At 47.1% G+C, this 26,132-nt stretch overlaps 1 protein-coding gene across 1 annotated transcript; it reads left to right on the top strand.

The window, feature by feature from the left end:
- Positions 1-25,878, top strand: LOC115661038 (serine/arginine repetitive matrix protein 4-like). Its single transcript, XM_030583163.1, has 7 exons — positions 1-168; positions 2,009-2,171; positions 12,311-12,648; positions 14,417-14,638; positions 15,011-15,121; positions 17,514-17,657; positions 17,946-25,878. Exons 1-7 carry the CDS (start codon positions 41-43, stop codon positions 18,214-18,216), a joined length of 1,377 nt encoding a protein of 458 aa, XP_030439023.1. The 5' UTR covers positions 1-40; the 3' UTR covers positions 18,217-25,878.
- The last annotated feature ends 254 nt before the right edge of the window (positions 25,879-26,132 follow it).

Genomic DNA, 26,132 nt, shown 5'->3' with positions numbered 1-26,132 from the left:
CTATCCACTTGATCTCGGGCTGCCTTTGTCTGCTAGATTAATGAACCGTTTTTTTTCCACTCTCAAAAGATCTCGTAGCCGGCCACGAAAATCCCACCGCCACCGCCATCGCCACTATCACTCTCGCTCGGAGAGCTCCGATTCCCTCTCCTCTAGCTGCCAAAGCAGGTAATGGTGCCATTTGCGGAATTGATTTTCCTTTTGCCTAGCATCAGAGCTAGCTCAGGGCTCAGTCTAAACCACTGCCACGCACTGAGATGCTCTGTCTCCCTCTAGTAGTGGCTGGGACACACAGAGAGGTGGTTGAGCCTGCTACTATCTTGGGTTGGATTGGGAGCAGTATTTTTAGCTCAAGCAGTAGAGGCTCATGCTTTTAGATCTAGAGGTGCCAGGTTCAATCCCTGCTGCCGATGATCCTGCCAGGGACGCAGGTTAACATCATCCTAGTTTCCCAGGGTGACAGTGACCTGAAGGCACATGACCAGCCCAAGGCCTATGCACCACTGAACTCTCACTTTTAAGCCCTTAAAATAGGTCTTGGTACCTGGGAGGCTCTCATACCCAATGGATCTATTTGCCATTGTCACTAAACAGCTGCCCACTTTGACACGAGTAGCCATCTTTGTTTTGGGCATGGCAGAGAGGGTGGTGGTATATGTCAAAGTTGCTGGGCAATGGAAGAGCTGTATGAAAGGATTGTGCTAGACCTGGCCCAGGTCACTCTGCCATTTACACAAATACTCAACTTTAAAAACAAAGAAGATACTTTAAGGAATTTGGTGGCAGTGATGAAGAGTTGTTGATCGCTGGAGGAGGGAATGCAGTGTGAGGACAAGACAATCATGGAACACATTAGAGCAAGTGGATAGGGCTGCATTCTCTCAGAGGCATATCACCTCCAGGGTTTTAAGACCCCTCCAAATAGAGATGGAGACAAGCCACAAAAGTCAGATCCAGGTTTCATCTCGCACACTAAAGCGCAGGGAGGTGTGGAAACAGAGTTTGTGTCCAGGCTGTTACCAAGTAAAACTTGGATCTGAGTCCAGGTTTGGATTCTGAACCCCTCCAAAGTTCGGAGGCTTTGGATCAGGGTCCAAACTCATCATAAGTTGCCCAGTTTCAAAACATTAAGAAAACTCGAATAGGAATAGGAGTCAGTATCCACCTTTTCTCTCAAATTCCGGCAGCCAGCCACAGCCTCGCCTGCCTCAAGGTAGCTATCAAAGAGGTGAAATTCACCTATGTGTAGTGGACTCATAATGACCCCTAGCTCTTACACAGCACCTCAGCCAGGAGATCTCAAAGCACTTCATGAAGGAAGCATCATTATCCTCATTTTACAGATGGGGAAACTGAGGGCAGAGAAGAGGCCCAAGGTCACCCAATAGGCCAGCAGCTGAGCCAGAAATGGAATCCTTGTCTCCTGAGTCCTGCTCCCGTGCTGTATCCACTAGGCCACACAGCCTCCTGTAAGCCTGGTGCTGGCTCTCTGCACAGGAGTTACTTTCCCCCAACATGCGGCGCCAACAGATAGGGTGGCCACTCACACGTTCCCGGAATGCTGGGCATCCCAGTGCTTCTAAGAATGGTGGGGGAAACCTTTTTAAGAGCATGCTGCCCTACCTTCACCCCCACCGGCATCATCTTGCACACGCGATGCATTCAAAGTCATGCCACACGGGTGGGGGAGTGCCATCTTGTAGTGCACACAACCCTGCTCCCCTGCCTTGACCTTGCATGCATGATGTGTTCGAGGTCATGCCAGTGGGCGCAGAGTGGTGCACTCTTAAAGAGGCATGCTCTGTCCAATACCAGACAAAACCATGTCCGGGTTTGTCCCAGTATCAGACAGGGCACTAAAGTGCACTACAAGAGGACTGTCCGGTTTATAGCCAGACAAATGGCTTCATTACGTGGAAGATGGGACATTATTGGCACTGCTGCAATACAAATCACTAATACTACTAATAATTCATCATGGTTTGATTTGACGTTTCTCTTCCTTCAGGCACAGAGCCAGGTCTCGGGAGGAAGGCCACAAAGCAAGACGAAGATGCTCCCAGCACTGTTCAAAGAGCACTGAGAAGCGAAGCATCTCTGCAGAGGGTCAGGCCAGCCATTCCCCCCGCCAAACCCTTCAGAGCTACAGCTTCCTCTCAGCTAAGGAAGTAGTAAGTATTCTGCATTCTGCTTCCTTGTGCAAACTAGCCACCGAAGCTTGGGGGGGAAATCCAGTATGAAATTTTTATAACTCAATTACAGTTACGTTAGACAAAGTTGGTTTAAAACTGTATTATTTATTGATGGTGCTGTTCTCCGACGTATTAGAAGTCATTCCTTTCCCTCAGCACTTACACACTGGGGGTGGGGTAGGATAAACCTTTAGTCTATGAATAATGAATAGGGGACATTTAACGAAAAAACAGCCTCCAGCGATGGTATTTTACAGAGACGTGTTTGTTATGCAGTCATTGCTCAGCTGGATGTGAACTTAAATTTGCTGGTCTTTGTGCCCAATGGTTTAGTCCTTGGGGGGGGTGGGGGGATCAAGAGAATCAAACATATATGAAAGAAACATTTACATTGAATGAATTGGGGTTTTTTGGCGGGGGATGTTTGTTGACCTTCGGAATTCTTTTAAGATCATCGCTCCTCTTTGCTAACCAACCGAAGGGCCAAATTCTGAGCTTGTAGGCAGCTCCTCTTGATAGAACGGGGGCTGTGTGTGCAGCCAAGGGTAGACTCAGACCCAGTGTCTTGAGCTATCTTTTCATTTACATAGAGAGAGAGAATCTAATCCATGTCCTAGAACCTGTCTTCATCTTGCGAGAGAGAGAAAGAGAGAACTACATAAGGACCTGATTCTCCACCACACTGCACCTTATACAGCACTCTGCAAAACAGGTGTAAAGAGCTGTCAGGTCGGGATGAACTCTTCACACAGAGATAACCCACTACACAAGGTGCAACCCAGTGAAGAATCTGGCCTGCGTGTGTACAGTATTAGAGATGGGTCTGAACCACAGCACTAAGCCCTCCAATCCACCATACTTGTAAATATTGTAAGCCTAATTCTCTCACTTATACAGCAGACGTAAATCAGGAATAATGTGACTGGACTCAATAGCTACACCGATGTAAAGCCAACATCAGTGAGAGGAGAATCTGTGTGTGTGTGTTTAGAGAGAGAGAGAGATACACACGTGCACACACCTGTGTGTGTGTGTGATACACACGTGCACACACCTGTGTGTGTGTGTGATACACACGTGCACACACCAAGAGAGAAATATGTCACAGAACGGTGAGCTGTGAAGTTTTTATTGGCATGAAATTTCAGATGCCGCATTACTGGTGACGGGTGAAACTGACAGAGTTAATAGCTCATCCCAAAGGATGGCCAGTCAAACTGTTACATTGCATCACACCATCATGTTTTCTGTATAAGCTACTTACTTTACAGACAAACTCTTTAAGAAATCTTTTAGAGAGTTTAAAAATCCCTTTCATTGGGACTATTTTTTCTAGTCCTCTGTCTCCGAAGCCAGGCTTTCTCATGAGACCAACTGCTACAAAGGATAATAACTACAACGTTTTAGAAACCTCTAAAGATGATCTAAGATCGAGCATGGTACATGCACTCTGCACTCCTTTTGCATAGGTGTAAATGACCACACAAGGCAGATAAAAATCAGCCTCAGCATGTTTATAGATATAGCTGCAGGTTATGGGTAAGAAATATAAGTCATTGGGACAGCTATATTCTTTCTACTTTAGCCTACTAACATGAGCAAATATTCTAATAACAAAAATCTATCTGTATATTTACTATGCCATCTGTCAGTGTTCTCCCTTGTCCCAAACTGAAATACACACACTCAGGCCATGATTCAGGAAAGCACTTAAAGCACCTGCTTAAAGTTAAGTACATGCTTCAGTATTGTCCAGAACAAGGACACTTTTCATGAATAAGGGCCTTAAATATCATGTAAAGAATAACTGATGATGGAAAGATGATGAATAAACATTAATCTTGTGCTTTAGGAATGACCTATTTTGTGGTTTCACTCTGCCTTTTGTAGATTAAGTGGTCAGGTCTTTGACTAGGGCAGGATGAATATTTTTCCATCAAAACTCTTTTTGATGGAAATTTGGGTTTTTAACTAAATTAAAATTTGCATAACATATATCTGCTTTCTGCAGAAAATTTTGACTATTTGTTGAAAAACTGGACATCTGAAGACGTAAGCTGAAAAAACAAAAAACATTTTGATACAGCAATGCTGCCGTGGTCCTGCATGGGGGTTGTAGTTCCATTGATTCATACCACCCATTGTCCTCTGTGGGCTGGATTCCGTCAGACTATATCTCCCATGATGCACCATGGCAGCTCAGTCAGAGGGGAGATTATGATGCATGATGGGAGATGTAGTCTGACTAGGAATCCGGGCCCATAATTGAGATTGCAAGTGTGAAAGCTCAAACGGCAACTCCCATGAACCACTGCGGCTGCATTCCTGAATCTAAGGATTTTGGTTTTGGCCAAAAGTTTTTTGAGGTTCCTCCCTTCATTTTCTGTCAACCCCCACCCCACCCCACCCCCCAAAAAAAGTTGAAACTTTCTTTGGGGGAGGGGAGGGAGTGACATGAATTATCTTTTTCATTTTAATTGGTATTTTCCACAAAGAATAAAACCATTTTCTAACCAGCTCTATCTGTAAATCATTAGAAAAAACACATTGTGCTATCCATTGCATCTCTCTCTCTCTCTTACTTATATGCACGTGGGTGCACACAAACACAGAGGAGACAACCAATAATTTCATGCTTCTTTGCTTTTCTGTAATAAATTTCCTAGCCTCATCCTCTATTTTCTCTCTGCTGAACAATTAATAACAAGCAGCCACAATGGAAACCTACTCAGAACAGGATTACATGGCTATCCCTCGGTGCACTGAGAAACTGAGGGTAATATGCAGTATCTATTTTTAAACAGAGGCATAACAAGCCCCCTAACCTGCTGTAGCTGTTTTACTACACACTGATACAGATATATTTCATGCTGCTTTGCTTTTAGGAAGTCTTAGGTGAAATGAACAATATAAATACCTCTAAGATATGCATCTAGTTGCTTTTGTTGTATCCAGGAGCAGTGCCAGGGTTTCTGGTGCCCTAGGCAGAATTCGGTGGGTGGCATTTTGTGCGCTCCCCACGGGGCACGCAAGAGCTTCTGGTTCCACTCCCATCACACCGCCGAAGAAGGACCCTCAGCCGAAATGCCGCAGGCGACAGCAGCAGTCATTGAGTTGCTCAATTGCCTGCCGCTGTTTTCTGCGGCACGTCACCAGAAGGTCCTTCTTCAGCGGCCCGACGGGAGTGGAACCAGAAGCTCCCATGCGCCCCGTGGGGAGCGCACAAAATGCCGCCCCCCCCCCCGGCCCGAATCCTGGCGCCCTAGGCGACTGACTAGGGTCGCCTAATGGAAGCGCCGGCCCTGGTTGTATTTGATGATGATGACTGCAGACTGTACACTGATACCTCTCTCCAGCGCCCTGACTTCCACTGACACTCCTTTTGTCAGCAGCTAAAACAAACATAGTCTTGAGCCAAATTTTTAGCAAGCCCATAGGCAGGTTTGGGGTACAATTATTTCAAGCAGAGCTAATTATTTTTGTGCTAACATTAAGATGGAGGAGGGGAAATGCCAGCCAAGGCAAAGAGTGTCTCAGCATGAGCTGGGAAGGTTTCAGAAGCCTTGCAAGAAGCCTGGTTTTGACTACATGTTGTTCCATGTTTTCCAGCCATTTTGGTTTTAAATAGGGAAGGAGTTTCTTTTAACACCCCAGCAGCATGTAAAGCAACAAACAGTCTCCTTAAAGTTCAAGGGTAAAAGAAGTTTAAAAAAAAAGTGGGTTATTTGCATATCTAAATATGCAAATTCTAGTTTCTATTTTTTAATCCCAGTCTGAGACTTGCATTGTGCCAAAATCCCTGCACTGTTTGGGGTTGAAGTCAGGGTGGAACAGTCTGACTGCCCTGGGCTGGAGGAGTATGGGCATATTTGAGCCTGAGCAGAGAGCACTGGCTGGAGTCCAGTAGCGGGTGGGATGGGTATAGCTCTGCCAGTGCACCTCACACCTGGTCTGCAACACCCCCAGCTGTTCCCATTCAGAGCCTCCCCAGAGCATTTGTTTCCAACCATGTAGGCTGATGAGATTTCGCAAGGCCAACAAACGTTCACTTTGGGCTAGGCTGGAAACTCCCACTCCAGTAGCTGTCTGATGTAGGCCATATGGGCGTGTAGACAGACATCCAGCAGCAAACAGCAAGTGCAGTGATAAACATGCCTCACTGTGATATTCCTCTGTTCTTGCATATGATAGGTGTCTGGCATAATTTGAATAGACTCAGCCTAACCTTTATTGTGCCAAGGACCCAATCCTATGCTCTCTGTGCAGGCAAAGCTCTTCTCAAAATCATGGCGGATCCTTTCACTGAGTTTTGCTACAGTCAGGAATAGAGGGTTGGACCCTTTGTGGGTGTATCTTATTTCCATGCACCAATATCTTTATACAGAGCCATTCGCTTTAACAGGACTTAAACACAGATCCACAGTTGGGGTAAATCAGCAGCACTCCATTAAAGCCAAGGGACTCATGCCAGTTTACCCCAGCTAAGGGTCTGGCCCAGAAATCAGTAACACAGTATCTCCCTAAAAGCTTGCTGAGCACATGGCCCCTTTCTCTCAAGTGAGCCCTATCAGCAGGTGGTACTTCCAATTCCAGAAGCTCATCAGCAATCTGTGCTGCCTGTATAACCTGCTGCCATAATGAATAGCAAGACTCGATGGGGTCATTGACACACATGCTTTATTCCTTTCATTATTAGCATGCCAAGAAGAAGAAGATTAGGCACTTCCTAAAAAAGAAATTAACGCTACTTTGAAATGAGTTTTACAAAAGACATAGACCCAGGAAAGAAATCTTCCAACTATAAACCGTGCCGTGCAGAGCTACTCATGGCAAGATCTCATTCCCCATATGGCTGAGAAAACGTATAGCCGTATCTCTCCACGGGGCTATTTAAAGCACAGTAAATGGACTTGTTCAGTTTAATTGGAATACTCTTAGTGATTGTATTTTTGTAATCTGTTGGGCTGTGTGGCCTCTTGATCTAGGATTTTAGTAGAAATTATTCTGAAGTGTAAGCGAGGGCCTTTTTATTCCCTCCCCCCCTCCTTCATTTTGATTAAATAATGATTTGAAACAGAAAAACAATAAATAAGTAAGCGGGCTCCCTCAAGGGCAGCTATAGATCCCCCAGCAAAAGCTAAAGGAAGCGACATCTCCTGAGGTTATTTAATTACTTCTTAGAAGTTGAGGAGGATTGAGGAGGGGAATCCTAATGTTCACACAGAGCAAATTAGCCCATAAAAGACTAGGCACTTTAAAACATGCCTTCCCTCCCCCGCCCCCAATAAAAGATCATTAGAATTCACTTGAACTCTGTACAGTGTTTCATACATGGTGTTTGGTGTAAAGTTCGTATGGCTGATGCTTCCTCATACGCAACAGAAGGACGGGGAGTAGGGATGATCAGTGATGAATTTCACCACAGAACAGAGGGCAGCAAAAGAACTGTTCACCACATATCATCCCTAGTAAGTCCAATTTTGAGGGCTAAAGTGATGCAGATGCTGGTCCTTTGGCGCAGGGTTGAATTTTATGCCAGGTGTCTAAGAAATAGTGGAAATCTTTCCAATTAGTTGCATCCTGGTTGTCACTAATGTTGTGGGAGAGGGGAATAGTCAGCTATTCTCCTCTCCCTGACAACCTGCTATTACACCAGGTCAGGCCCTCTGGCCTTCAGATGTGAAATATGCAGCACTGGGCAAGGTTTCCTGGTGTTTCCTCTTACCTCCATATTGCTGGTACAGGTACTAGGTAACTCAACGGATGGCTGAGCTGGGTATAGCACGCAAGTCCCAGGCACTTATGAAGTGTCAACAGCGTCTCTAGCGCAAGAGATCATATGGCCAAATCCTGACGTCTTTACTCAGGCAAAACTTCCCATGGAGTCAAAACTGAGCAAGGACCATGGGATATGGCTCACTGAAGGCTGGGTGTCAGGGAGGCAATGATTGTGTCATCACCTCTGGAAATGTTATTGGCAATTTGAATAGGGCAAGGAGGAGGAATTGGGCAGGGAGAAAGGAAAGGTCAAAGGGGAGAGAATCTGGATCCCATATCTCTTCTCAGTGTGGACATAAAGTTTCAAGAGTTAACATAATTTTTAAAATGTTGATACAAGGAATGGAATTTGCAAGGGGAAGAGAAGATTTAGCAAAACGTTTTAGCACTTAAAGTTAAGCATATGTTTAAGTCCAGTTGACTTCAGTGGGGCTTGATTACCTTCTTAAGTGCTGTGCTGAACTGGGGCCGAAGGAAGGAATGTATTGACTCTCAAATTATTAAATGACCTTGCAGTATACTGAGAACAATGACCACTTCCGAGCCAGACTTTAGCAAAGCTGAAACAAAAGCAAGTATCCCAGTCCTTACAGACACCCTAAGGGGGCTACTTTGGAAATGCTGGTAGCAAACAAAGAAACATTTAATGTGTTTCCGGGCAGGGAGAAGAAGGATCTTTAATTTTTAGGACATTGATGAGGTGAGGGGAAGAACAGACATTTGTACGAGCAGAATCGGCCAGCATCCTTCAGCATGGATGCTGGAAGAGTCCAAACCCAAGATATTCTGACACTTCACAATTTATCCAAAGATTCCTTACCCATGTATTCATAGAATAGCTTGAATTTTATTTTCATGAACCTTTGCTTTAAATTAAAAATAAATATAGGAGCTGGGGTGTCAAAACCAGACAAATCTAAACCTAGGTTCAGATCCATTCTTAAAACAAATCTGGCAGCATATTCCAGTCTATATTCCAGATCCCTATAATGAATGATCTCAACTAGCTTCCCCATGTCTTGAGGTAGGAAATGGGCAAGAAGGAAAACCATCATGTTTTTTTGCCAGCAACTAACATAGTGGAGCCTCAGTTCTCATTGGGTTTTGAGGCCCTATGTCTGTGCTTTCCAATGACCCTAAGGGTTGATGCCAATTCAGTGGGAACTGGACACGACTCCACTGAAAATCCTAACCTGTGTTAATATGAACAGTAAATAATGATCATGTGATGTAGTTTGGGGACCAACAGATACGTTGTTTTCACACACAATATTTGGGGGCCAATAGGTTCCTTTTCCAACCCATGAATTGCTTGTGTATTCTGGGCCTGACTGCTCCCACTGGAGTCCGTGGAGAAGTCTCTGGGTTCATCACTAATTCTGGAGAAATCCTCTGATGGAAGATGGGAGCATTTCTTTGCTGGGAAATTTCTGTTCCATGCAAAATGTTTTCTGTGTTCCAACCAGCCCTGCTCAAAATGTATGTGCGGGTCTGAGAAAAGGCATCACATTGATTCCCCTTTTTTTGGACCACCATTGCCCCAAAGCATGGAACCCCAAGTATGGGAAGTGTGGTGCAGTAGTTAAAGCATTGGACAGTGACTTGAGAGATTTGGCTTCTGTCCCCAGCTCAGCCACTAATCTTGTGCCAGTCATTCCCCCCCCCCTGTATCTCAATATCCCATCCTGTTCAATGGGGTTGGTGGTACCTCCCTTACATGTGTGATGGGAGCTTTCGTTCCGTAATATTTGTAACCTGCTTGGAGATCCTCCACTTCAAGGCACTATCAGAGAGCAAAGTGGTCATGGCAAGGCTTGGATCATCAGCCTGTGCCATGTTTCGACAGCTTTTCCTTTGCAGTAACTCCACTTTTGCTTTAGTGGTCTGTGATTTTCGCCTACTATTGTTGCAGTGCCGATTTGCCCCTGCCACCGAATCAGCTCTTACCATCCTATTGAGCAACCCTTGGATTAGACTAAGAGAACAACCCACTGTGACGGGAGCTAGATGATGCGTGCAAGTAAGCCTTCTGAGAAGGCCCCATCCAACTGGCTGCAGAAAGTGTTATGGGGCACTCAATATGAACTGTGACCTCTGGCGGATCCGTGTTTGTTCTGACCCCAATGCCTCTGCTGCACCGTACCTGCAGCCCAGGTTCAAAGCACATAGCCCCAGAGCATTGTGATGTGCCTTTGTGAGGGGAATAGTCAGGAGTCACGAATGACACCCGGGTCTTTGAAAGCCACCTTGCACAGGAGCATTTCCTGCCCTGGTCGCGTTAGTGTTCTTCAGCATTAAGCTTGCATTGCACCCCTCTGCACAAAGCAATGAGGGACGATATTTTATGTATCAGCCAAATAGAGGAGCATGTTGTAAAAACTGAGGGCCAAATCCTTGGGTGGAGGAGGTGTGAATCAGCCCAGCTCTGGAGCAACACTGATTGATACCAGTTGAGGATTTGGCCCTGGAGCTGTAGTTCCCAGCATCATTTATAATAAATCAATATATATTGAAGATGTTTAGTCTAAACACACCAAGGGCCCTGATCATGCAACCCAATTGCATTCGGTCGGTTACTGCCATGAGTCAGGGCTACTCATCTGTGTCTGCATTGCAGGACGAGGCCCCAGGTTAGTTATTAAATTACATCCCACCAAAGACCCTCTAAGATCCTCGTATAAGCAACAGCACATTTATTACACTGTCCTTGAACCACACCCACCAGCAATCTGACTGCTGATTGGGAACACGGCCCAGCTCCCACTGATGCCAGTGGCAAGACTTCTGTTGAATTCAGTAGGGTCGCTAGTTTTGTTTGGGTGTATCCCTGGAGGTCTCATCACTTGACAGAATCTTTAATTAAAGATTAATCTGTATTTCCTGGAGACTACAGGTCAATCCTGGAGGGTTGGTCAACCCTAGAATTCAGTGGGACTTGGATCAAGTCCTTATAAAGATTTTCAGGGTTCCATCTGACAGCCATCGAATTTTGGCCCTGACGCTACAATCAGACTAATGCATGTGGACTCTGGGCCCCGCAAAGACTCCACTGATGTCATTGGGATCCTGCACAGGTGCGGAGGTCTGCCAGCATGCAGACCCATTGAAATCAGCAGGGCTTCCTGTGGCATTAGGGTTTTAGCCATACAGATCAGATTGCAGGATCAAAGTCTTTGTTTGCCCCCCCCCCCAAACCTTTCTCTAACACACCGCAGGGAAAATATTTTTCCTTCCTTATTTTTTTTTTATTTTTCTCAATATTATTTTTTTTTTGAACTTCAGTGTATCTGTGGGCTAGCATGAAATCAATGGGGATTTATTTAAATCAGTGGCTTTTCATCCCGAATAATCAACCTAGAGGAATTTACTAAACAAGATGATTAAAAACAAAACAAAAACGTCTTGAAATTTAAATAGCAAAGAATCAAACAATTGACGGTGAGGATTTGAAGAGAGGGTTTATGTTTTTTCTTGTAATTTGAGACTCTAATGATGGACTTATGTTGCCCGCTCTTCCCTTTTTCTTACACCGTACCTACTAAAGGAGGAATTCTTGATTGGTAAGTGGATGCTATCCGCCAGACACTAGGGACTTTATTAGAGGTCACTCGAGAGCATTAGCTATCCCTTCTACAGGGGGAAAAAAAGCACACAAAGAAATATCTGTATTCCTTTTATTTCCAGAGGGATTTTAATTTTTCTGGGGTTTTGTATTCTTTTTATTCCCACTCCACACACCCCTTTTTTTCTTTTTTGAGTTTCAAAGCGCTAACTTGTTCGTTTGCCAATTTTTCTTTGTACATAAAGACCTTTTTTGTGACATTTGAGTCTCCTTATTAAGGAAACTAAAACAAAAAGTCAATCATTTAGAATTTTGTTCCATTTTTGTTTTATTTCCGATGAGTATGTAGTTTTTTGTATGTATATTCCTATTTCTTTCCCCTGCCCCACCTTTTAGGTTAAATAAGGGTTGTTAGTTTTTTAATATTTTTTTCTGATTTTTATTTACATATTTATTCTTTTGTTTCCCTTTTTTAAAAAAAAATCTTTTGTTCAACATGGATCGCATGCTAATATTCTTTGCATGATGTCTAAATCTTCCAGTTATCATGTCAGGGGGAAAAGAAGTTTCTTCTTTCTGTGGTTTTTTTCAGGGATATGTACTTTTGTTTTTTGGCTTCTCTTCTTTGTTTCTTTCTTTCTTTGTTTCTTTCTTTCCTTTTGTTACAGTGCATCATGATGGTAAAATTTCTTGGTTTATTTAAAAAAAAAAGTCAGACAATATAAAACAAAACAAAACAAAAAGTTCAAACACTGTCAAATGGCTTTTTTGCTTTCAGATCTCAAAGTCGGGGTCATCTGCTGACCTCTTTACCAAAACAGACAGCCCACTTGGCAACCTAGCCAGTCGGAATGGAGGGGCTCATGAATCTGACTCAGGAAACGATACTTCCTCCCCTCCCTCCACTCAGACAAGCTCAGCCAGGCCAAAGGACAGCCAGGAGCAAAGAAGCCTAGCCCACAATGGCTTTGGCCATGCCTTCTCACCTGGGAAGCCCAAAATGGCCAACAGCGATAACAGCTCTGATTCGGGAAATTCCTTCACCAGTTGCTTTTCCCAGAGCAAGGGAACAACTTTGGAAAATCTCTCTCCGGATGCCCAGGGACAGGACCAAAGGTCAGTGATTGCCAATAGTCAGTGTTTGCTACGTCTATTCCAGGAATGACTCCATGTCTTCTGCTCGCTTGACTGTCGCAGGTGGTGAGCCAATAGGAATGTATTTCTGTTCTTTATGTGGCTAGCCATAATTCAGATCCAGCAAGTCTGTCATCCCGACTCCAATAGTGGCTTCAAAGCAAAGTGAAAAACAACCCATAATGCACCTGGGCAATGGTGTCAGGTGTGTGGAATTCCTTCCTGACCCCTGTGGCACTTAGTTTATGCCGTGAAGGATGCTAACTTTAATCCATTAAATCTTCCCATCCCTTAGCCTCCATGTGCACCAGCCCCCCCCCCCCCCCCCCCGTCATTCAGAAGAGGTTCCGCTTGGATCCAGATACAGACATGAATCAAAGACCTAGATCCAAACACTGGGGCGTTCACAATCTGCATCTAGATGTGGCTTGAGCTCATATCTCATTGACTTGTTGTGACCTTGTAGCAAAAGAGCAGGAAAGGTCACTAGCACATTCAGGCAAACTTCTAAAGGCTGGATGGAATGGTTACAAACTGCCCTGTCTCGTCTGTAGCTGTTCATGTTTGGTAAGCAGAGCTATATGCATTGAAATTTAGGCTTTCCAATCAACTTGTTCCTCTGGCCTGGTTCACTCAGCCAAATGCCTGCATAGCTACCTCAGGCCTAAGACTGTGTTTCCTCCATGTGGGTAGTGCTAAGCAGTGACCAATCCATGAAGGACGAGCCCTGTGCATCTGCATGCAGCAGAGCAACAGTGACTCGCTGCATGGGGCCACAGATGGGAGCACTGGGACAATGGCGAGTGAGGCTGTGCTCACCACAGTAGCACGAGGCCCATGAAGGGGTGGGTGGCAACATCAGTAGCTCTCCCATTCGCTGCAGTAGCTGCCATTGTCCAGCGGGCACCTTGGGACAGAAAAGTCTTGCCCTTGGGTCCCTCACGTGCACATGAGCATGTTCTCTGATGTCCGGACTTTGCCCCCTAGTGATGATGGTTAGTGTGACAATCAGCGCCTGGCAGCTGCCCTGGCTGGAGCTGGGAAGGAGGGCCAGTGCCAATGAAGGAGACTGCATCCCAGCTCCCCTTCCACACACATTTCCTACTTCTCTTCTCCAGCCTGACTGACTGCCGTGAGGGGTGCAGCAAATGGGTCATGGAGCTTTGCAGGCAACTGCCATGAGAGTTTGGCCACCTGTGCATCCATTTCACGTGCAATTCTCTGTTTGTGAACAAATGCTGAAGGCCCAATGAAGAGAGCTCGACTTTGTGTTCTGATCTGGGCAAATCGGGGCTAGCTCCAGTGGAGTTACAGCAGCATAAAACCAGTAACATTGAAAATAGGAGGGTCAGGCATCAATGTTTTACCCTAAAGACACTATCCTGCTCCCAGTCCCATGGGTGCAGCTCCCATTGACATGGGTGGGTCTTGCATCCATTTAACTGAAAGCAGAATTTGGCACTTAGGATTGAATCCTGCTCTCCCATCAGTGTAAGGTTGGAGTCAGGGATGTCCCTCCAGATTTACCCAGGTATAACCTGGCACTGAAATCTCATCTTCTGGGAGAGCCTGATTCACTGTTGTGCCCACTCCGGTTTCATACAGCAGTCACTGTTGAACCCAGTGGATTTAATAGGAGGGTGGAACCTGCATTGATTTGGATCCTGTAAGCAGAAGTTGGTAGTACACTCTGAGGCAGGGCTCTCTGCTTTACAACAACTTCACCGGGTGGGGAAATGTCCATTTGCAGAAGTTTCCTGCCCCCGTGTCTCACGTGCTCGGAGATGAAGAAGCAGAGCCACCTACATTCCCCAGACCGCAGCTCCCCACTGAGACCATGCTCCCGCAGAGAGTCGTACACCAGCACAGGGCAGTCCTCCCGTGGCTCCAGTCGCTCCGCCCACTCCCGCTCATTGCATCATCAGGCCACGCCCAGGTACTCCCGAAGCAGATCCTACTCCTCAGGGAAAAGGTGAGGCCAAGTCGAGTGGTTGTCTGTGTTATTGCTGGCCGGTCCGTTTGTGGCAGTGCTTGATAGTCCCAGGAATAGGCCAAAGAGCCTTGAAATTACAGTTTGGATTATGCTGAAATGACTAAGGGTACTAGCAGTACTGACGATATTGCCGCTGAAGGGCAGTGGAATTCCTGTTGGCGCAAGACAATCTACAGGGCTCGTTCCCTTACAGGATGAATGAACATTTATCAGTGGCTGGGCTGACATCATTAAACTTGGGACCTTGTTGCCACTTGAATCCAGATGTGGAAAAGGAGCCTTATGCGCCTTAAATCTTCTCACTTTAGCTCTGCTTTGATTCACCTTTGGATGGTTCTTGTCTATTCCCAGGTCCTATTCATTTTCCCCCAGCTACTCATCCAAGTCCTGCAAAAGAAGCCCTGGAAGCAGGAACTCAAGATCACGTCGTAGCCCCAGTTATTCCCGCTACAGCCCCAGCAGGTATGTCATGGTGCCATTGCACGGCATTGCCCGCTTTTGTAGCAACTCAGTTCGGGTTTGTGACTAGGGTGCATGTGTGACTCCCCTCCACAAACTTCTCTGCTGCACTTCTGTGACACTGGCCCAATCTTTACATGATGTTGTGTATGAGAGCACCGGAGACACTGCGGATCTGGCTGTCTCACATATTTACCAGCCCCTGAATGCAAACATGGAACGAGGCATGTTTGGGTCTGCATGCTCCAGCACTCGTTGTTTATGGCATATCTCCATACGCGTTGCCAGCTGCTTTTGCTGACGTTGATTCTTGAGAGAAGAGGCCAGAGATGTGCTGCAGGTGGCAAGATAAGACTCATCCTGATGTGGATTTCTGCAACCGAGGCCTTCCCTCCTAGACTGCCCTCCATTCCTTGGTTCACCCTGGGAACAGACAGCGGAAAGGTCCTCATTCAGCAGCTGTTGTAGGGGGTGATAGGGCGAGAGAGGCTACTTATTCAGGGCTTTAAGGGACTAACCCCTTGTGAAATGTATGTGGAATTGGATGGGTAAGGCCTGGTGGGACGTGCTGTTTTCACGCTGAACCCTTTCAGAAGCAGAGTGCTAACTGGGCCCGTGCTGTGGCTCAGCCCAGACACAAAGGGCCGGGCACTCTACTCATGGAGGGCTTGAGCCATTGTCAGAGAAGGATTTTTCTTGAAGCAGGAAAACACAAAATCTCCAATTTGCAGCATTTAGCAGCTGGGATTTTGAAGGGAACACTGGGGCTCATCGACATGCCCCTCAGTGTGGGGTGCACACATTGTCTGACTTGGTAAGGTGCCCAATTTAGAGAACAAGCCAGCAGCAGCACCAACAGCCACCCCAAGAGCTGTCTGTGCAGCCCCACTGTAGTTCTCTTTGACCCAGTGCGTCATGTGTGTTCTCCTGGGCAATATACTATAGGAATCAGCAGGGGCTTTCTTACAAAAAGACCTGTTGCCATTTAAGCCTGTTGCTCACTTCTACTATGTGTTCCCGTATCTCAGGCAGTGTAAGGTTAGACTGGCTTAAAACGAGCTCTCCCTGATCATGTGAAAGGTTGCACATTGCTTCAGTAACTAAAGGTGCGCTTAGCCATGGGCCTTCCTGGCCAAAGTAACCGAGCAGAGAGCCACAGCAGCAGCTTGGCATTGGTCTAAAGGGCTCATTCCTGACCCACGCCAGGAATACAGAAGCAGGATTGTCCAAGGGTAAGAAAGGCGATCATCCAGATTCAGCCCCGGGGATCAGTGCAGTTACCACAGGGCAGTGCTGATCCAGTACTTAAAATGTTTACTAGTGTTTTTCATCCCCCAGGGTCTCAAGGTGCCTTACTATTTATATAGATGTAAATTGTTCCACTGAAATGCAGCCAGCTCTGGGGTGGAAGGTGGCAGCTAAAGCACCGCAATGAGAGTAGTGGAAATTTAGGGTAAGGGCACTGGGACAAACCCCTGCTCTCACAATGAGTGCCATGCAATCTCTACCTGCCAGGCACAGCAGACAGTAACTCAGCTCTCAAGGTCATGCCGCAAACGACATGGAATCCAAGCTGGATGAAACTCGGGGTTGTTTTTTCAGGGCTTCAGGGTATTATGGGAACAATTTCCTCAACTTCACTGTATGGGGGTTCATACCCCAAGCTTTATTTTGTGCTTCTGGGGGGAATGTGTTCTCTCCCTCCATCCATACAGTCACCAATCCCTGTCAGACAGAGTGACCTTTGTTTTGCAGCAAGAAAAGGCCCAGTTGAGCAGTGCAGTGCAGAACAAAGGGGCCCAAATATAAATGAGAATCAGGGCCTCAGTATTTAACTCATCACTTTGCAAAGTGCTTGGAAAGCAATATGTGAAACCAGCTCAACTCCATTCCCCACCGCCGCTTCCAGCGCAGCAGGTGGGACTTCAGGCTGTGTCAGGAGACTTTTCCAAAACCTTGTAGCAGCCCCAGGGTGAGAGCTGCTGCATTCATTTTGGACGGCTGAGGCTCTGTGGAACAGATGTGCCCCACAGAAATAGCACGTCTGCTGCCAACAGCTAAGTCTTACATTGCTGCATCCAGACTGGCTAAATCTGGGAACCGTGTGCACATCTAGCCAACTGTGCATGCCGTTAGAAAGCATTCCCCAGCCCGTGCTTAGCGAGTGTCTGCATAACATGCAGGCTAAATGACTTGTGCCTCCATCTATCAGTCAAGCCATTTGGAGGATGCTGGCAGGGTTAGTTTTTAGCTCAAATGATCAAGGCCTGTGCTTTAGCACTGAAGTTTCCAGGTTCTGGCCCCACTGCTGAGCCCCTGCCTACCTCCCACAATGAGTTGTTTCATCAGCACAGGGATCTTGGCAGTAATCTTTCCCAAACTGGCCATTCCTCAGGGACCGCGCGAGAGAGCACACGTATGGCTCCAGCGAGAAGGAGTCCCAGAGGGAGCGGAGCAGGCGGCGGCGGAGGTCCTACTCGCCCATGAGGAAACGCAGGAGAGATTCTCCCAGCCACCTGGAAGCTCGCCGTATCACGAGGTAAGGGACAGACACTCCCCATCCCTCCAGGAGACCCACTGGGGAGCCACAGGCTCGGTTGTGACATGCTGGCCAAGATCTATGGATAGCTTTAGTAGGGACCTGCTTTGAGTCTTTCACACCCAGAGACTTTGCCCTCCAAGCACTCGAGGAGGGGAAGCATTGCCCTGAAGCTTCCCTCCCTGCCTCCCACTGAGCCCCAGGGCCAGGAGTTCCCCCCGACACCACCACCACCCCTGAGGTCCCATTGTGTCACCAGTAACCACTCTTCCCCCTTTGTTCCCACAGTGCCCGGAAACGCCCCATCCCATACTACAGGCCCAGTCCTTCCTCCTCCAGCAACGTCAGCAGCTGTTCCTCCTGGTACAGCAGCGTCAGCCGCTCTCCCGGCCGCAGCCGCAGCCGCAGCTACTCCAGCGACAGGAGCAGCCGGAGCAGAAGCTGGAGCAGCAGCAGTGACAGCGGCCGAAGCCGGAGCCGGAGTTCGGGCCCAAGGAGCAGCCGCAGCAGGAGCAGGAGTTACGACTCTGCGGACAGCTATGACAGCCTGCGACGCTAGGGCGTCCCCCTCCCTGCCACCTGCATGGGGGTTGTCTCTTTCAATTCCTCTCTCCTCCAGCCTCCCTGGGGAGAGCTCATTCTTTCATGTTTCTGTTGTGGCATCCACCAGCGCCCTGTTGTGCTGGGCACTGCACACATAGAGGCAGCCCCAGAGAACACGTGGGCAGAGAGGTAGGATCCGTGCTTTGCAGCGGCTGTATTGATTATAAACCAGCCTCCCCCACCCATTCCTTGCCTATCTCCAGGGAAGCATTTCCTAGGGGCTAATCCAGGGAGTGAGTTTAGTTCCTTGCTTTTCCCTGGCCAGCAGGCAGCAAGCACTGATTCTTTGGTTGGGGGAGAGGGAAATAATGTAAAGGAAACTCTCTTCAAGGCTTTTGGGCCAGGCAGGAAGTCTGGCCCTGCTTCTATTGAGGTCAATGGCAAAGCTTCCCTTGACTCCAGGGTGGAGCCCCCCAAGCGCTGCAGTGTGGCCTCTCCCCTCCAAAGGGAAAAACCAGAGGCTTCTGCAGGATCAATTCACCTTCCTTGGAGGTGGCTTTCCCACTGTGCCCCTCCCCCGGGGAAGAATATTCAGTCCCCAGGGATCAGCCAATTCCTGCTGTGAATGTGAAGAAGGAAATTCCACGGGGTGTGGATTGTTTGGAAGGGGCCAGTCCCTTGCCCCGCCCCCATTTTTAGGTCACGAGTTTGCTTCCCTTCACCCCAGCAATATGACCCGCTGGTGAGACGATAAGCGGCAGTGGAAACAAGCAAGGGTTGGGAGCTGAGAGGCCAGGACAACAATCAGGAAATGCAAGGGAGCAAAGTCCTGTCACTGTGGCTCCTGTGATGCCTCAGCACCAGAGCTCTCGGGGGCTGCTGCTGGTGGCCGGTTTTGTCACAGGAGCTTTGTGTGGGGCAATGGAATTCCCCTGCAGGGCACGTGGGAGTGTAAGTTCCAGGTCCTTTTGGGTACCGGGGCATGGGGAACTCCAATGAAACATATTAGTATGTAGCCCCCAGGAGAGCCAGTCATGGGCCTCATTGCGCCAGGCGCTGTACAAACACAAGAGGAGGGTCCCTGTCCGAAAGAGCTTGAAGTTTGTGACCTCGACCCCTCCAGCCTTCCCTGCTCCCCCAAAGATCAGTTCCCATGTAATACAATGCCTGGCCCAGAGCTGCTCAAAGTGCAGAAGCCTCAACTAGCAAGACTTTTTATTTATCAGCAGAAAGGAGGGGGAGCCCCCAGCAGCAGAGACCAGCTCCATGGTTAATGAAAGAAGAAAGCCTGTCTTCTGTACTGACTGGGCAGGGGCCTACCATGCTCCATGCTGCTGCTACTTAGCGACTAGTGGCTAATCAGATCAGGGTTCCAGTGTGCTAGGTGCTGTACCATCGTACAGGAAATGACAGTCTCTGCCCCAAGGATCTTGCAGTCTAAGACATAACAGGTGGATGAGCCAAACAAGCAGGCTGGCATGGTGGGGCGGGGTGGAAGGGCGAAAGGGATGGGGTAACACATATAAGATGTGCACAATGAGTGGCAGCAATTGCAGCTTGCCACCTGCCTAGCCTGGCTGACAGGCCCAAAGAGACAGGGAATGACAGACCAGGGAAGTGTTCCAGCTGCTTGGCTAGCTGGAGGAACACTCCTGGCATCACCTGGGAGAGCAGCCAGGGGTGGATAGCTGGTTTATCGACATGCCACCAACCCAGAGCAGAGACTAACAGCCCCCTGCCCCACAGGTGTCCGGTGTTGGTGCGACAGCCCTAGTGCAGGAGAGGGGTCCTTTGTGGGATGGGGCAAGAGAGCATTGCTGTTGGTTTAGGGTCTTCATTTTCCCTGGTGCTTTAACACAGCCAGCTGCTAGGGGATAATCCCTCTTCGCAAAGCAGAGAGCGCAAGGTTAAAAATGGGCGAGCGACTGGAAGCAAAATAACTCATCAATCCCCAACTGTCCTCCCGGAGACAGCTGAGAATAATGGCTGCCCTGCCCCTAGATTCCTTACTCTGAGCGCCAGAGCCCAGCCCTGGAGACACTTGTTGGAAATTCCTCTGGGAGATGTACAGTGACAGGCACAGAGACCCATGGCTGAGCGTGCTGGCCTCCTGGCCCTCCCTCCCAGACACTCCCCCCATACATTGTAAGCAAGGGCACCAGGCCGCTAGGAATTGTTCCCCCTGCAGAATCACAGGAGTCCTTTGAAGAAAGAATTAGCAGCCGCCGCAGTTTTACCCAAACACAAGGCAGCAGAATGTTTTCTGTGCCATGCAGAGGGTTACAACCTGAGTCTGGGGCTTGCTGGGGGAGAATGCATCCAGAGTAACCTTTCCCTGCCCTTTGCAGCAGTGCAGGAGGCAATGCAGCGCCATCTCCCCCCACACACACCCGTAGATCTCTGAAGCAGCTGCTGCATGAAGCACTTTACTTGCTGGTCCAGTCAGACAGCTACTCAGGTGGAGAGGTGGCAGCCTGAGGAGGAAGAAGCAGGATCTAGGAAAGCGGGGGGTACCCATCAATTGCCCATTTCCTGACCAGCCCTCGGCGCTTCTTGTGGAGGGCAGTGGTCATCCTTCCTTTGTTTTCTCTTTGCAATGATTGCCAGTCCAGCCCGCTGTGCGATTACTGTGATTTGCTGCCTAACAAAGGCCTCTTGCAGGTGCAGGCTCAATTGGCACTGGAAAGTTTCTTTTTCTTGCAACAGCTGAGTGCTTAGAGCAGCTAATTTGGGATTAAGAGGTTCGTTTCCCCCTCCTTCCCTTCCGTCTCCCCCAGCCTGCACAACTATTATCCCATTTAGTCTTAATGACACAAGGATGTAGGGCCTCAAGTGTTCCGAGGGGCCGAGCAGAAAGTTGACGAGGAGACGAAAGACTGCACGTGTAAAGAGACGCACATCTACTGGTTGAAGAGCCACCTGCCCCCCTGAGTCACGGAGACTTAAAATGAACAGGCAAAGGCATGACCTGAATGGGAGGTGTTTGTGTGCAGTATATAGAGAGATGTGGCTCACGGTTATTAGCAGCTGTTATTTCCTGTGATCCAGGAAGAGGTGTGCAACCATTCACAGAACGGAGGCCTTCATTTCTAACCCATCGAAGGATTTCTATATTGCACTACTGCCATGTAGCAAAGGTGGTTTTATTGGCAATGCTCCTCCACGGGCCAGAACCCGACTTAGGAGAGATTCAATTCTGTGTGATCCATGGGGTGGCATGTCATTGCTCGTAGTAGTTCAGGAAAAGGGTCTAGATGATTCTCATTTTCCAACGTCTCTAGAAAATAGAAAACTGGGATTCCGGCCAGTGCTGCACCTACAGATGTCCCAAAGTCATGGCTGGGGGTTAAATGCCACCCACCCCCTCTGTCTGAGTGTTTATGTGGTGATGTTATAATGTGCAGCCGTTGGGTGGGGGGGAGGGAATTGTATATGTCCTTTTCTAGATCTTACTCAGTCCCTCTGCCTTCAGTGTTTTGCAGCAAAATCTACCTTGGAAGGAATGAAGACTTTTGCCCCCCCGTGCCCAGCACGATACTCAAACACATCACACCTTTGTTTTCCCAGTAGGATGCAGTCGCAGTTATTGGAGGCCTAGAACATTTGACCGAGGTCTAACTCCACCACTGTTGCAAGAATAAGCCCTGCACGTGTTGAATACCCAACCACGTCTGGTGCAATTAGGCACCGTGCCAGGCAGTTCAAAGGAGGCTTGTAAAACTGGTGTAAATAGTAAAACCTTGTGTTGACCTGACTTCCTTACTGATGAGGCTCTACGAACAAAGCTCCATGGACTGTCCTCAGTCCATGTGGATGGGAGTAGCATACATGGACCCAGGGTAAAGAGATGGCTCCCAGGAGCATGCTGAGCCTGCAGTGTCCTTCGCGTGGGCCTGCTGATCCACTCAACAAGGACTGCCTCTCATCCTACTATCTATCCCATGGCAGCTAAAACTCCTTAGGTTTCCCAATCAGCATTGTATTGGAGTAAACCTGTTAAATTATTTATTATTATTATTGTGATTATTATTCTATTTTTAATTCTATGTCAGACTGGATGCAATTGGTCACCGTTAACAGTATTTATTTATTATATTTTTTGAATGATAAGTTATTTTTGGGTTTGTTTGTTTGTTTCAATGTCTCCATGTCCCCTTGCAAGTCCAAAGGACAACTTCAGAACTCTATGGTCGCTTTGCGTTCAGGCCTGGTATTGACACATCTGACTGTAGCTCATACTAAAGTTGGTGGTAAGGAAAGCAAAATAAGTCCACTTTATTGTGATAGAAGGATGGGGGTGAAAAGTTAACGGGCATCAGAAGGACGCTCTGCATAGTCTTTTCCCATTGAAAACTAGGGTTCATCACAAAATGTTTATCCACCCTTCTGTGTGCTGGAGTCCAATAGATGTGTATGGTGATGGATTCTATTTATGCATCACAAGCCTGAGATCTCACAGAAGATATGACAAGAATCCTGCTGCTTCCTGTCTGGTTAAATGGGAGAGGGGAGGGAAATTTGCAATCCTGCAAAGGGAAATCACAGAACAGCCCTTTGCTAGGAGTAGAGGTGCCAGTTGGCTGAAAGGCATATTTCCCTCCTCTCCTTGAGTCAGACCACAAAGTATAACCTGGCTTCTCTGATGAAGAAACTCTGGTTCTCTCTGTGGTTGCCATCCGTAGGACTTTTATATGGTGTTTGTTACCAACTGATGACGTAGCTGTGGTAGATACAAGAAACAACAGTATGGAAGAACCAGCAGTCCTGAAGATGTTTCCAAAACCCGATGTCAAAGTGACAAAGTCCAGCCAAGTCATGGGGAAAGTTAGTTTTTCGCACTCATTGGTGGAGCTATTTTAATTTAACTTGATGAAATTTCCAGTACAGTCCAAAAGGCAGCCCTGCTTATTGGTTGACATTTGGGATTTCTGCAGGTTTGCAAAAACCCCTCCAGCTTTTCTGTCGTCTGTGCCTTTTGCCAGCAGCTTTTTTTCTTTTTTTTAATGGTGTGTTGCTTTTGAAGACATTTTGCACCCTGACATCTCCAATTTCTGCCAATGCGCTGCAAAAAAAGCATTCTTCGGTTAGTGGAAACACAACTCGGTTGTACATGGATCATGGCTAATTTGAGGCTAGCCAGCTTCTCCTGAGAGTGAGGGATTCTTGAGGACATTTGCAACTCTTCAGATAGTTCTAAAGTTTTATGAAATAGTTAAACCTCCCTCCCTCTCTCTTGTTCCCACATCCCAATGAAGTTTGAAATGCTCCTACATTCCAAAACCCAGGGACCCCACAAGGTTCTCGTTTGTATAATGTACAGTGATCTAAATCATGTTGTTCTGGGTTCTGTTATTCCTAACTGCTCGTTATGCTCTTTTAATAGCTAATATCCCCCCACTCCACCACCACACCCCCAAAAAAACCCAAACAAACTGGAATCCTCATGGTCTTTCTGTCCTGATTCTCCAGATCCTATTTACACCTCACTGCAGAACTCAGCTCTTCGGCTTCTGCACTGACTAGCAAAGAGTTGGAGCAGTGTTAAGGCCCCAATGCACCTGCTGCTCTCAGTGGTTTACCCACGTCAGCTCTTTTGCTTTACGCCGGTTGTGATGGTTTAAATTTATTTTATTTGCAAGTTATACCAAACTATTGTCTGCAAGCAGCCGATCAATGTTCTTTTGCTATGCATTGTACATATAGTGAAGAGGCTAAGAGGACTTGGCCTGTTATTTAATATTTATTTCTTTTATTTATTGAGCATTATTTAAAGATGATATTTGGATCCTGCCATTGGGGGCCTCACAGACTGGAGCCTGGAAATTTGGGGTGTTGCCATCTCTGGGGTGGCGGGGCACATTGTAAAAGAGGTAACTGATGAAACTATCGAATGAAATGGACTCTTGTCAAAATGGAGGCTTCAGGTAGACAAATTGGGATCAGATTGAGCTAAAATGCCAGTACATCATAGGGAAGCCTCATTTAGCTGGAAACAAATAGCAGAGGGGGAAATTAATGAACCAATTTCTGTTAAAGTCACAGCTCCTTGAAAAAGTATTTTAGGTATCTGGAAGCAACTGTTTAGCCTGTAATTTGAGGTGCTAATAGGAAGATTAGACTTGTTCTTCTCCATCCATGTTTTAATAGAGCTTCCTAGATTGTTGACTAGCCCCTGCATCTATCTGGGCACTTAGATGGCCAACTTCACATGAGCATGTGAGCACCTCCCAACCATTCATGGATTTTATCCTCAGGCAGGAAGTAGTATCACAATTTTACAGGTGGGGACCTGAGCACAGGTAGGTTAAGTGACATCCTCAAGGTCACACAGGGAGTTAATGGAACCCAGCTGTCCTGATCCAGTCCAATGCACTATCTGTTAGACCGCCCTTCCTCTTATTGTTCCCTGCATTGACTCTTGTCCCACATGCTCCATACTGGAGCTGCTAACTTTCCATACTGGGGAGCGGGGGGGGGGGGGAATCCTTTTCAGCCTTGACTGCACCGAGTTTTTTAGCCAGTGGTGCAGCTGCACTCCTGCAAACCTCTAGTGTAGTCCATGTTGCACCAGTGTAAACCATGACCTGCCTCAGTGCAGCTTATCCTGGTTTGAAACAATGTGACATGCTAAACAGTGTGGCCCAGCTCCTTGGTGGATGTAAACCAGTGTAGCTCCATTGAAGTCAATAGCCGCCCTCCCATTAATGTCAAGGGGAACTATTTGGCACTTTATGGCCAAGATTTTAAAAAATAACTATTTAAAGTTAGTCTCCTTTGGGCCAGATTTTAAATGTATTTAGGTTTCTAACTCCTATGGAAGTGAGGTATCTAAGTACCTTTAAAAATCTGGCCCGTAGTGCATATTTAGGTATCAAAATAAGTGTCTTGATTTTCATAGTTGTTGAACCAACCATAGTTCCCATTGACTTCACTCAGTGATGTCAGGTGCTTGGCCTTCCTGAAAATCAGGACACTTATTTAGGACACTAAAAATATGGATTTAGGTGCCTAATTCGAGGCATTCAAGTTGAAATATTTTGATCCTAGTGCTCACTGTCCAGTAAGTTTTATGGCTTCCTTACTAGGAAATCAATAGGTCATATGACTTTTGTTGTATCACAAAAATTTTCATGTGACAAAGAGAGAAGGTCATTGCTAAAAGTCCTGGAGCTTCGCATACAATAAACCATTCAGCTTAGAAAGAAGAACCATGCATGGCTCCCTGAATAAGGGACAGGTGCCTTTCATCAGGTGACCCTAGTCACTGATGAAGACCTCCCACTCTAAGATTTCTGGCACACCAAATCCAGCATGAGCCAACAGAAGGTCCACTGATGATGACCTGGAAGGTCTCTAGTGAGCAGTACCCTAGATCCAACTGGCTTGGTGTTCTCAAATGGCAGGGCCCCAATGGCAGGTTCAGTGTCAAATACCATTAACCGAAAATGTTTAGAACAAAGCAGAGAAGGGAGAAGAGCCGCTCTGGGAGTAGTGTGTCTCCATCACTCTTCTCTGTTGGTCGACCACTTCCAAATTATACAGAAGCATCTGATCATTTTATGTCATTGTAGAGCTACCTTTGATTTCCAATGAAAAGCATATTGTGTTCTTTAGTCTTCCTGAGGTATTTAATTTGTTAGCCTGGTTCAAAGAAACAACAAGCATTCAAATAAAGGTTCTGACAGTATTCGTTCTTGTTACAAACTCGTCTTCTGTGTTCCTTTCATGTACACTGAAGCAGGATTTTAGTGGAGTAAGAGATCTGGGGCCTGATCCAACTTCTGTGGTAGTGCATGGAAATGTTTCCATTGACGTCACTCGGCCTTGGCCTGGGCCCCAGAGCACTGGCAGAAGCAAGAGCAAAGCATGAGCAAGTGTTTTTGCAAGTTTCCCCTTCACAGCTCTACTCAGGCCTCTCACTCCTTCTCCTGT

The sequence above is a fragment of the Gopherus evgoodei genome, chromosome 13 (genome assembly GCF_007399415.2).
Source record: "Gopherus evgoodei ecotype Sinaloan lineage chromosome 13, rGopEvg1_v1.p, whole genome shotgun sequence".
In the NCBI taxonomy this organism is placed as follows: domain Eukaryota; kingdom Metazoa; phylum Chordata; order Testudines; family Testudinidae; genus Gopherus; species Gopherus evgoodei.
The sequence above is the reverse complement of the archived record's forward strand: the minus strand, read 5'-3'. Positions and strand labels throughout refer to the sequence as shown.

Bases quoted from the DNA above. Each gene is read 5' to 3' on its own strand.
- LOC115661038 (XM_030583163.1), top strand. From the start codon at position 41: ATGAACCGTTTTTTTTCCACTCTCAAAAGATCTCGTAGCCGGCCACGA. The intron at 12,649-14,416 runs GTCAGTGATTGC...GTCCATTTGCAG, and splicing joins GCCCAGGGACAGGACCAAAG to AAGTTTCCTGCCCCCGTGTC. The intron at 17,658-17,945 runs GTAAGGGACAGA...TTGTTCCCACAG, and splicing joins GAAGCTCGCCGTATCACGAG to TGCCCGGAAACGCCCCATCC.